At 39.3% G+C, this 12,847-nt stretch overlaps 1 protein-coding gene and 1 long non-coding RNA gene across 3 annotated transcripts in view; one reads left to right on the top strand and one right to left on the bottom strand.

Moving 5' to 3' along the window:
• Positions 1 to 11,989, top strand: part of glra4a (glycine receptor, alpha 4a) — a 54,892-nt gene extending 42,903 nt beyond the window's left edge. Inside the window, exons 6-10 of one of the 2 annotated variants that reach the window (XM_032527865.1) lie at positions 1,622 to 1,759; positions 2,105 to 2,319; positions 4,766 to 4,915; positions 6,484 to 6,594; positions 11,000 to 11,989. In XM_032527865.1, the coding sequence (XP_032383756.1) occupies positions 1,622 to 1,759; positions 2,105 to 2,319; positions 4,766 to 4,915; positions 6,484 to 6,594; positions 11,000 to 11,314 (929 nt within the window). In that variant the 3' untranslated portion in view covers positions 11,315 to 11,989. The remainder of the gene's footprint in view (positions 1 to 1,621; positions 1,760 to 2,104; positions 2,320 to 4,765; positions 4,916 to 6,483; positions 6,595 to 10,999) is intronic. The other variant, XM_032527866.1, reaches the window with a different exon arrangement.
• Positions 9,106 to 12,847, bottom strand: part of LOC116696766 (uncharacterized) — a 12,496-nt gene continuing 8,754 nt past the window's right edge. The window contains exon 3 of the long non-coding RNA XR_004333822.1: positions 9,106 to 9,179. This is a non-coding gene — a long non-coding RNA (uncharacterized LOC116696766). The remainder of the gene's footprint in view (positions 9,180 to 12,847) is intronic.

Below are 12,847 nucleotides of genomic sequence, written 5' to 3'. Positions count from 1 at the left end.
TTCAATCTCAAGGGACTTCCTGGTTAAATAAAGGTTAAATAAAAAATAAAAATAAAATATGTTCACTAACAAGTATAATACAAGACCCCTGCTTAGTCTTTCAGCTAAAAGTACAACCAGCAGTGTTTGATGGGGAGACTGAAATCTATTCTGTTTTGGATGTGTTGTTAACAGTTTTGACAGCAGTATGCTAGCATTTGAACAAAGTGCTATAAATCTACAGTGTTGTGCAGGTTGTGGTTAAATATGGACTAAGCGTGTAGAGTTTTGAAAACTGTTTGGTCCACGTTAACTGCTGCAGTGCAGACTGTAGCTAGAGTTTTGCACATGTGACTCCAGTTGTGCCAACTGTTGTTTAGCAATTGAAAAATACTGTAAGACTTTCATTAGCTTTATAACATGAAAAAGAAGCTATTGGTCTACCATGCTGAGATATTTCAGACATTCTGCCTCATAAATTCAATTTTTCATTACACCAACAATATTGTCAATTATGTTTTAACGCCTCTTAGCTGTAGCTGGCGGGAGAAAAGACCATTTAATTATCTTAGGGAAGGCATTGGATTGGTATTCCCCTTGCTTAACACAGCAGGATGTGTGGATGACAGTGAATTATCCTCATGAACAAGATAAGTGTGCTTTAGTTGTTGTTTTCCAGGCGTGTGGGCAGAATAGAGGATACCATCTTGAATAATCGATGTCTCTTTTACCTGGGCCCTAAAGATCAGTATTATTGAGATGGGCAAGAAATCAGATAGCTCTGAGAAGGAGTGCTTTGCATTCAAAAAGAGCAACTGTGTGTGGATGCAAAATCTTTATCAACTTACCCTGAGTGATTTACTAAACTGTGTATTTACTTGCTTAAATATATGCCATGCCATTAGGTTACAGTTTGTGCATTTGCATTATTGCATACTCTACAGCATCTCCCACTGTCAGATATGCTCCTCATGTCCTCCCTTTATTCTGTAACCTTCAAGCAACCACAACAACATGACTGGAGCTGTGGTGGGTGACCTTTGCTGTGACAAACATGATGGCAGGGGGTAGCTGGTAGCTCAACAGATGGGCTAAAAGTGATGTTATATTACCACAATCTTCCAAGTTTCATTCCCTCTCTCTCTGGGTCTCATCATTAACCCAAATCTCTGGAGGTCAACTCATGCGCAGGTATAATACTATGGTAACAAGATCCCCGTTAGAGTTGTGGTGTAGGAAAGAAATTAGGTTAAGAAGAGAAGGAGAAGGGGATGAGAATCACAGCAATAGTGATAATACTTTTTAACAGCTAGAGCATTGGTGCACTTGATCGTATGAAATATTTTAGAAATACACAGTGTTTCTCTCCAGCATGTTACTACAGTCTGAGCAGTAACATTTTAAGTAGTTTATAAAGATTTTACATGTCTGAGAGATTGTATATTAAAGGTTATAAATAAGACTATAGAGCATATTATCCCCCTGTTTTGGAAGTTGATGTCATTTTGAAAAAGGTATGCCATGGTGAATAATGAGATGCATCATCTTACCAAGGTATGACAAAATGTCTTAAATAATGTGCAAGATGCATGAAAAAAATTCCTCACTTTAAATATCTTCTCTTTATTCTCTCTTCTCACAGTTGGTTACACCATGAATGACTTGATCTTTGAGTGGTTGTCTGAAAACCCCGTTCAGGTGGCTGATGATCTCACCCTCCCCCAGTTTGTGCTAAAAGAAGAAAAGGATTTGGGCTACTGCACTAAGCATTACAACACAGGTACAGTACATAATGAATTCCATACATGGTGTTTTGAGAAACCAGGGTCCCCACGCTGAAAATCCAAATTGTGATTGAATGCTTCAGCTTATTTCTTCTCCATAGGCATGTAAAATGAGTTAGGTATGCTCTAGAGATTCAAACAACAACGACTTGAACACTCTACACTGTTGGTTCTTGTTCAAAATTTACCTCTATAAATTGCTGTATGGTTAAAAGAATACCTTAACCAAAATGTAATTTTACTACATCTTTATCATCTTCTATTTTGCCATTTCAACAGTATAATAAAAAACAACAACTATGCTTTCAGACAGTTGAAAGTACTATGGCATGTGCCTGCAGGTAAATTCACCTGCATTGAAGTGAAGTTCCACCTGGAACGTCAAATGGGCTACTACTTGATCCAGATGTACATCCCCTCCCTCCTCATAGTCATCCTTTCTTGGGTGTCTTTCTGGATAAACATGGACGCTGCACCAGCCAGAGTGGGTTTGGGCATCACCACTGTACTGACAATGACCACACAGAGCTCTGGTTCAAGGGCCTCTCTGCCCAAGGTGAGTAGTGACCAATTTGTATGAGGGCTTCTGCATAGTGGAAGGTGGATTCTTTGTTGCCGGGGGAGTATATATTGAGAAAACTAATCAACAAGAAGTCAAAGATGCAGGGGATGAATTGCTGTCAGGGCCACAACATTTTGAATCCCTGCTTTTCCCCCCATCAATTTAGTGGGGTTGTGGTTTTAAACCCGGATGTTGGGCTATGTACTGTATTCATGAAACTTAGTGGAGCACAATGAAAATAAATGTTCTCTGTTAGAGAAATTGAAATATTGGTCACAGAAAATATAATTGTAATCAAATGCCGTTATTCTTCCAATAAGCAGTATGTGTGAGAGGAAATAGGCATTTCATAATCACCTCAACAAAAAGGTCAGTGACTAAATCCAATAAACCCATTATGGCCTGAGTTTGAAACTTATTCTGACATTTTGTTTGACATATTACCCCAAAAGTGATACATAATTTAAAAACAACATTACCTTTTGTACCCGGTGTAGCCTGACAAGCTGACAAGGGCAACCCAAAAGCTCCATGAAACAAGTGACAGTCAACATAACCAGTATGGCATTTGTAGTCCTCAGTAATCGGTCTTCTAAAGATGGTTAACCCTCATGTTGTCCTCGGGTCAAATTTGACCCATTTTCAAAGGTTTTTTTTAATATCCGAATTAAAGGAAGTCGAAATACGGGTGAAAAATGTTGGAAAAAGCGACAAAATCAATAAAAAAAATAAAAAAAAACTTCATAACAAAACTTTATGAAAAGCAACAAAAAACATTGAGATAAGGGGAAAAAATGTAAGACAACACAAGGGTTAAAAGAGGCTTTTGGAGGGAGCTTTGGAAAAGGACGACCTATTACAACGTATTTAGTCATGAAATGCTGACTGTGTATGAGGCAATTCCTGATCAAGGACAAAGCTTGAGATTAATGAGGGAGCAGACAAACAAGGGCCAGGTGGGGTGAGGACACTGGCATGTGAAAGACATGCAGGGCACACAGATCCCCGGGGAGAATGTTAGGAAGCAGGAAGCAAGAGATAGTATATTATACAATCATGATGGTAAATCATTTTTTTCTGGTTGGCTACAATTGTTTTTTAATAACTTCACAATAGATGACCGGCCAACAGTTTAACCAAAGTTCTAAATCAGTGCACATGGTATATTAGATTGCTGGTAACCATAGCAGCATCACTTCAGCCTGGTGCTACATTACCAGTTAACTCGTACACTTTTCCCCGCACAGATTTAACCAATGTTCCCAAACTTTATGGCTTGCGACATGTCTCCACAAAGCTGCTGGCCGTAGTGTGGATGTGAGTCATTCCTTCTTAGATTGTTTCATTAAAATAGCTTTTAGAAGCCTGAAAAAGGTCAAAGTTTCCATTATTTGACAAGAAAAAACAGACACATTTTTTTTCTTTTCCAGTGGCTATTTCCTCTTTTCCTGAACACTAATGGTTACCAAAAATGAAGTAACAGCTGAAATATACAAGAGAAAGATTGTTTTTGTAAAAGGAAAAAAAAAGTTAGGCAAAAAAATAAATAATTAGTAGGTAATAATTGGCATCTTAACAGTTTAAAAAAAAAAAAGACTAAATGTGTCACAGCTGGATCATGAGACCTAAATGCAGTGGAAAAGATGTCTGAAGTGTTTCCAGAGTGACCACACACACACACACACACACACACACACACACACACACACACACACACACACACACACACACACACACACACACACACACACACACACACACACACACACACACACACACACACACACACACACACCACACACACACACACCACACACACACACACACACACACACACACACACACACACACACACACACACACACACACACACACACACACACACACACACACACACACACACACGGGGTCCGCTCAAGTCTTGAGTTGTGGTGACAGCTAGTAGGGTTATTCAGTCCCTTTGGTGGCTGGGATCTGGGGATTGGCTAAGGACGACTGATGAGTGACACCTGGATCACTGATTGTCTATAAATGTCTTGTTTTTTTTTGTTTTGGATTTTGAGTTTAGTTACTTTTTTGCATTCTAGCCTTGAGAAATCACACACATCCATACACTACACACATCCATACACTATACACATAACTGATTAACTGATTGCATGTTTATCTTTGCTTATTTCAATGAATTTTTATTTGAGCAAACATGTATTCTCCACCTTTTGTCATACCTTTGAGCCAAGTCATGGCAGCTGTGACCTGTCTCATGGCTATTTGTCAACTGCCCACATCCCACTGCCTCATTACAATTCTAGACCATCCCAAAGATTGTGTCCATACGTGCCAGAGTTGAGAAATGTGTAGATTATGAAGCACCTTCAGATTATTTTTTTAGCCGCATTGATTGGCTGTTGATGACTCTGTGACCCTGTCTGTTTCTCAGGTGTCCTATGTGAAGGCCATTGACATTTGGATGGCGGTGTGCCTTTTGTTTGTGTTTGCTGCCCTGCTGGAGTATGCAGCAGTTAACTTTGTCTCAAGGCAGCACAAGGAGTTCATCAGGCTGAGGAAAAAGCAACGGCAGCAAAGAATCGTAAGTGTAACACGCGCGCACACAATATTGTGGCCAAGTCTAAAAAAAGTAAGACCATGGACAGCGACACACAGACACACACACACAGCACACACACACACACACACACACACACACACACACACACACACACACACACACACACACACACACCACACACACACACACCACACACACACACACACACACACACACACACACACACACACACACACACACGTCAGCCTCTATAACATTGATTTGTGCCTCTTGTTATTCTGGGATGCTGTATATTCAGGAACTGACAACAACACGCTACAGCTGGCTGTCATATTACATGAGGCAGATCCACTCATTTTACTTCAGCTCATTTCCATGGTGAGCACTGACCTGTGAAGAGCCTTTGTGAGCCTTTCTCTCCATCACTACATTTGACACAGCAACAGCCTACCATACCAACCCAGTGGCAGTGGGATACCCTGTATTCACGCAGTAACACTAATACAATTCTTTATTCTGACCGGTTGTGGTCAGAATAAAGACACTGACAGCATTTTTCACTGCTTTCATATAACATTTAAGTTATCCATAACATGTTCGGTTAGATGAGTTAATATGGCATGCTAGCAATAAAGATATGAAAAAGATCACTTTAACGTAAAAGCAGTCTTACTAGGTTGGACCTTGTAACGTTTCTGTATCACTTCAAACATCCCTTTTTTACTTTTTGCATAATTTTTCATCCTAAATCAGATACATATCTTGAAAGACGATTATCAAGGCAAACAGCTTGTAAATTGACAAATAAAAGTGTTTACAGAAAGGTGAGAGACCGTGTGTGGTACAGAAAGGTTTGTCTCAAGAGAAACAGACAGAAATCTTGAAAATCCCATTAAACAGCTTACTGGCTGGGTAGCTTCCCAGAAACATGGCAAAGTTCCCTGAAAAGGCAGGAGAGTCCAGCAGATTTACCGGGCAGTTTGCCCTTCTGCATCGATAGGAGAGTGAAAAGGATAGTCTGTAGAGAAAAAGACTTCCCTTGTCCACATCAGTTGCACAATTACTCCCACTGAGAAGTTTGAGGTCAAAAACTATCCATTTGAAAGGTATTGACGCATTACCTGATGTGTTGTTCTAGCGAGTGTACAAATCCCAGACAGACGAGGTTTAATCAATGCACCTTCAGCTTTGTGTTTGACATCTCTGGTGTTCTCAAAGCCAAACACCTAAAGCACAATATCCACACAGCCTTCAAATTTACAGAAATAAAAAAATGGAGCTTCCATTTATAGTATTTACAGAAATAACTTTAACCGGCTCATTGAAGATTATTTATTCATCTTCAAAGCCAGTGTCCTAAACTAACAACTGCAGATAATGTCCTGTATTATTGCACACACAGTGCCTATTTCATTAAATGCTGAGAGCGTCTGCTTGAGTTTGTTGTCTCGGATTTGAAGTTTGCATCTTTAAATTTCATTATTTTTGGCATGGCACATTTCTCCTAGAGATGACCAAACTCTTGTTTTACAACTAAAAGATGAAAAAAGAGCAATAACTCAGTTTGTCCACCTTCCTTTCCAATGGAGGGGTTTGCCAGTCATCCTGGGAGTGTCGAGTCGTTGCGGAAAGAGAATGACATCCCTGGTAACAACTCAACCTACAGGAACCTGAATCAGCACTGCAGCGCCTGTGCCAGGGTAAAAAATAAAAAAATGAAAAAATGGAACCCTGTGTCAACCCTGACCTTCAATCCTAATTTTTGTCGATGCCTTCAGTCTTACAAATTGATTGTCTTGCAACTTTTACTCAAACCTGAGTATATCCTGGCATCTCTCCCACCATCCAAACCCACTTTGTGCTGATTTCACCTTGTCATAAAGCCCCTTGCTACCCTTTTCTACCTTCTGCCCTTTTACACTAACGTTACAACCTTGGAATTCTTGCTCTTTACTTCATTTTTCCCCAATGTATAACCTGTTTTAAGGCTAATTTCAATTTAACATTCATTTTCTCTTGTTCTCTCCTTGTCAAACTTTAATTTCCTTTATTCAGAGAGTGGTTTTGTGTGTGTTTGGTATGATAAAAATTATTTTTTCTAGTTAAAATAAAATAAAAACAAAGTAATAGCAGCATAGTATTAAGAAAAAGGCTAGAATAGTTTATTTTCTTAATATTCTGACTAGTTTAAAAAAAGTTCAATATTTTGGGAAACAGGTTTATTCACTTTCTTAACAGATAGATGAAAAGATTGATACCACTCTCATGTATCGTACATACAAGTACATACATGCATTAAATATATACAGCCAGCAGTCGGTTAGCTTAGCTTAGCTTAGCTTAGTTTAAAGATTAGAAACCGTGGGAACAGCTAGCCCGTCTCTGTCAGGTAACACAATCTGCCTACTAGCACCTCTAATGCCAGAATCACAACTGCAGCCAAATTTTGACCTGACAGACACTTTGCAGAAAATGATCAGAATCGGGCCTGATTATGAAGGTCGGGACTGACAAATGTGTCTTTACCTCTTGTAGTGTGACATACAGTAATGAAAGATCAGCGATCTAACGTCTGGAATGTTTTACGACCATGACTCAAAGTCTAGCACGTCAGAATTTGTCTTTTTCTGCCTACTGTGACATGTTCTACAACGCGTTCCTTGATGTTGACAATAGGAAGAAAGAGTGCTCTCAGTTGCACATACGTAAACATGGCGAAAAGAAGGAGAAACGCTAATGGGGCCCGTTTCAGGAAGAAGGTTTATCAAGGGTTGATTTACCCTGAGATGGAAAACTGAGTTTTGGGTTTCAGAACAGTCGATTTGAGTTGGTTCAACCAACTCAGACTAGGTTGACTCAGAGTTAATTGGTGCACCACCACTATAAAAAGGAAGCATGAATGGAGGCATGATACTACAATTTACCATGGCAAAAACCACCAACAAATCAGTTGGCATACTTTACCCCTCTGAAACTGGAAATACTCATGCGCAAATACAGTGACTTTGAACATATTTTGTTAAAAGCAACACGGCTGCTGCTGCAAAAGAGCGAGAATTGGTGTGGTAGAAGATTGCTCCTCAAGTCACTGTGTAAGCTATAATACAGTGGATTAATTAATTAAAGTACAATATTTCTGGTAAAAAGTGGAATGGTAGTAGGCTTCACCTATACATTTTATTTAGGTTCAATCCTCCGGGCAAAAACGTAAACTACTAATCCCATTCTGAGGTTGCAGCACCATGTCATTAAAAGAATAATTTAGCATGTCCATGATGTGTAACGTTGGTGATTAGAGGATGGATAAGGTTATGTAAGCTACAGAACTGATTGACTGGGAAGAAAAATGATACCGTTCAAATACGTAGTTATCTGGAAATGAAAATGCATCTAGTCAGGTTCTCAATATCATCTCACAACATATGTTTAACTCCCTGCAAAGTAATACAGCTTTTTCATCAAAAAGCAAAAGCCATGTTCGAGAATAAAAACATTTTATAATCTGCCTAACACAGTTAATAAAACAACCAGGTTTTTATTCATATAGATGAACATACTCCGCTAAAATGTGCCTGAAACTGACTGAATTAATGAATGAGGAAATTAAAGAGCGTTGTGTCAGACTGAGAGAAACTTATGATGTTTATTGATGAAAACCTGCTCCCAACCAGGTAAGGTTCACCAACTCAGTTACCATAGTAACTGACTCTGAGGTTAAGTTACCTCTTTTTCTTAAACGGGCTGGAGGTACCCCTCTCTCTTAGGTTTAAATAACCTCTCTTTCTGAAACAGAAAACCTAGAGTTTCCCTCACCTCAGGGTTAACAAACTAAGAGTTTTCACTAAATCTGTTTTCTGAAACGTGCTTTAGCTGCTGTCCGGTGGAGCAAGAAGAGAGAGGAAAGATGCACACAGTGCCCATGTAGGGTTTTTTCACGGCAGGAATTGCCCCGCTTCCCAGCATTGCACACAAGTGGGCTAGCCACTAGCAGTTTCTCTTCACTGACAAGCAAAAAAAAAACAGTCTACACCCTCTTACAACCACGGCTGCACCTGATTGGACGAATGTCACATGTGATGATCTTGGATTTCAAAATTTGTTTCTGAAAACATTTTGTGAAAAATGTGCTATGCAGTTGCTGAATCTGTATTTATTTCAGAACGACAATGAGTCAACGAGTTTGAGAGATGCTGCTCCTCCTCCCAAGCAGCAACCCATGAACTTGTGCGTGATCTTGACAACAGCATGCGATAATCTGTCTGGGGGCTGGTTGTTGTCATACTTGCTAATCTTCCGTCCAAACACAGCAAGACTTTATAGCACTATGTCCGTCCAGTCTGACATAGGGACTGTAGTCAAAGCAAAAAAAATTGTGTAGTCTGATCCTGGCATAAAGATCCAAAAGTCTGATCTGTACAAAATCCGAAAGGGTAACATTAGTATTTCTTACCTTTGGACAGAGTCAAACAGACATCAATCTCCTACATGACCCAATGCTCGGCAAGAAAGCAAATTATTTTAGCATTATTTTGCTGTAGAATCCAGAAAAGAAAAACTCAGACTGTCACTGAACAACCACATCCACAGTAACTTTATCACATTGTGCTCCATGGAGAATAATCAGTCTCAACTGATCTTATGCCAACAAATCATGTTGGTGCTGCTGAAAGCTGAAAGACGATGAGCACTTATTATCTTTAGAGAAATGCACCATTAGACTTTAGCACCATTTTATAGTCTATTTTTAGCACATGATGTACTGTATCGTTTAGGACAGAGTAGAAATGGATAATTAGGCTATGCTAGAAGAGCTACAACTCCATATCTTCCTGTTGTATGGTGCAATTTGTCATTGGGGCCACAGATAGTCAGTAACCATAAAATTACTCACAACCAGGCAATTGTAAGGAGGAGAAGGTTTATAGTAAATGAGGTCTGTGGCAAAGTCTTTAGCTTAACAGTGAAGGTGTAAGCAAAGGGCAGTTAGCAGAGATCAGAGGAAGTTTTAAAAAAAGACTAAATGAATATGAAGTGCAATACCAGACAGGTGGAGACAGGTGTGAAATACATTAGTAGCATTGGACCTCACAGCCAAGTCTGTCCAGCACTGAGATGCGGAGTTCGGCAGAGTACCAGAGAGCTGCTGGGGTCAGTAAGAGAAAAGGGGGACGCAGAGATCAGAGCTGTTCAGGGCACTTCACGCTGACTACTAATCATCCAATTTAGATCCCACATCTTCACTTTCCCCTGCTAAAGTGAATCTCTCAAAGTGTCAGAGGGCTGTCAGATTTAAGCGGCATATCTATTAATATTCTCTTCAGAGGGTGGGAACAGGGTCTCATTCACTGTACAAAAAAAGTGCCCCACCATTCATCAAAGCATAATGCCAAGTGCAATTTTTTTGGGGGGCAGGTTGAGATCATGACTTTTTATTAATAGGCATTTTGAAAGGTCTATCATTCTGCAACTAAAGGAGAGATGGAGGTTAATTTTTTGATTAACTTTTAAAATTATAATTTCTTTTTTTCCTTCTAATGATGATGCCCTCTGATTCCCTTCTGTGTGACATAGAAACTTCAAAAAGCTTAATTGACTGAACTTATCTGTGACTAGTGCCTGTTTTAGTCAATTTGTGCTTCCAATGTATTACCATTACAAAACCCCCAGAAGGTCAATAACACTTTCGGTATACTGAAGGTATTTGAGACAAAAGATTTTTAACCCAAGTTTCAAAAATTGCGACAAAGATGGCGGCAATTACATGTCGTTGCTTAATTTATAAAAAAATCAAACTTTTAAGATAGTTTTTTTTTTTGGAATGAGTTTGTTTTTATATACAAATAAATGTGATATTTTCATGTCAAGTAATCCCTTGTACTTAGCTTTCACACAACCACTGACAAATTCTTTACTGCATTTAAAAAGCTTTATCCCAGAATTGTGATGTTTTTTCTGCTCTCACTCTTTTGCACTCCGCTACCCTTTTGTGCTGCGACACCCCACACGCATTTGGGAATAAGCCACTGAAAGGAAATGTAAAGAATGTTAGCTAATTCTTGTTGACAGCAAGAGGCCAATCTGTTTTCCCTATGCTTGACTCCACAGGAAGAGGAACTGGTGAGGGAGAGCCGTGGCTTTTACTTCCGAGGTTATGGACTGGGTCACTGCCTGCAGACCAAGGATGGTACCGCTGTGGAGGGAGCCACCGTGTTCACCACCCCGCCTCCTCCGCCGCCTCCTCCTCCTCCTCCAGTTACCTTTTACGACGGAGGGGTACTCCACAAGCGTTTTGTGGATCGAGCAAAGCGCATTGACACCATATCTAGAGCAGTATTTCCCTTGAGCTTCCTCATATTCAACATCTTCTACTGGATCACCTACAAAGTGTTGCGACACGAGGACATCCATCAAAATTTGTAGAACGTTCTTTGCCGACCCAAGTTGCTACATTTTACATTTGTTTTTTCTCAGAACCGAAACTGCCTGTCAGATCTACATTACAATGAGGAAATGTGTCAAGAGGCTTATCTGCTTCTTAAAACCATTGCTAAAAAACTGTGTGCTCAGGTGCGTCTTAAGGATTTCAGACAAAGAGTGATTAAGCCAAAAGACAATGTTAAGCTGTGTGGATTCAGGCTATGTTCTTTGTAATTTGCTAACTCTTTTCGGTCTTGATTTGATTCGTCTGGATTACAACAGAGACAAAACAATGCTGATACTTGGGTTTATGACCTTTGTTTGAAATGATTAGGAATTCAGAGAATGCAATGTTGATCCTGCCTGGATGAGACATACCAACTTGAATTTTGACACTACGCATCTTTGAATGAATGTTTTTGAAAATTCAAAAGATTTAAGTTTTTTTTACACCTTTAGATTATCTAATGGGTACCAATGGGTGCTGGTGGGGAATGGGTCTTTGATATTTATTCAATAAATGGTGATAATTCAATTAAATTGTATACATATATATATATAAAACAGTGTATAAAGTGTACATTAAAGAAGCTGTTCATTAAACTGCACAAAGCACAAATATGTATTTCATTTTTGTCTAAATTTAAATAAATTGTTATTCTGCCAGGAAACCAGAATTGATTTATTCCTATTTAAGCTGATCATTTGGGTGATTACTTAAAAAAATAGGATGCGGCTGTTGTTGAATTCAGTCACAGAAAAACTGCATCACAAATTTTCTATTTCAGTCCTTAAATAGACCCCATCAGCTCCAAATCCCACGAGGGAAGGCAAAAACCTTGAACCGAAGGGGAAAGTCAAACTCGACACTAAATCAAATTTTAAATACTGCAGATGCAAAATAAGTAATCACTTCACATCAGTGGTTCTGGGTCTTCGTAAAACTCTTTTATGATGGCAATTGTTAGCATTGAAACCATACACTTGTATTATCAAATCTGGTAGGAATCTGGACAAACCTTGTTGAGAAAATTGCAAAAGAGCTGCCTGGTCTCAGGAGTGGCTTAGAAGATGTGGAAATGCCGTGCCGCGGTGGAGGGGGAGCATCGCCAGCGAGGGAGGACAAATGGGTTTTTTAAAATGGGAAATCAGAGGGTTGTTTTATCAACTAATGAGTTTGAAAAGGACTTGGTGTTCCACTGCTAATGACAATGAATTTAGAGAGGCAGCTAGAGACTACTGTCTTTTGTCTGCAATCCTAATCAAGTCCTCTGTATTGTATGGTTCCCCAGGTAATGAGAAAGTGTGTGTGAGTGTGATTTCAAGCATGCCTTTGTTTCTACTTCATCAATATAACAGAGAGAGGAAAAGGTATCCAGTGTTCCATATTATCTTTTTGAATCACAGCCTACAGAACTGAGATAAGGGGGTTCTGTGGCATAAGTTTTAGCAGGGTTGATGCCATATATAGTCCCTGACAAAAGTCTTGTAGCTTATCTATTTTGTAGAAACACCTGCTATTAACCTGACTTTTAA

This window comes from Etheostoma spectabile, chromosome 10 (genome assembly GCF_008692095.1).
Source record: "Etheostoma spectabile isolate EspeVRDwgs_2016 chromosome 10, UIUC_Espe_1.0, whole genome shotgun sequence".
Classification (NCBI taxonomy): domain Eukaryota; kingdom Metazoa; phylum Chordata; class Actinopteri; order Perciformes; family Percidae; genus Etheostoma; species Etheostoma spectabile.
The sequence above is the reverse complement of the archived record's forward strand: the minus strand, read 5'-3'. Positions and strand labels throughout refer to the sequence as shown.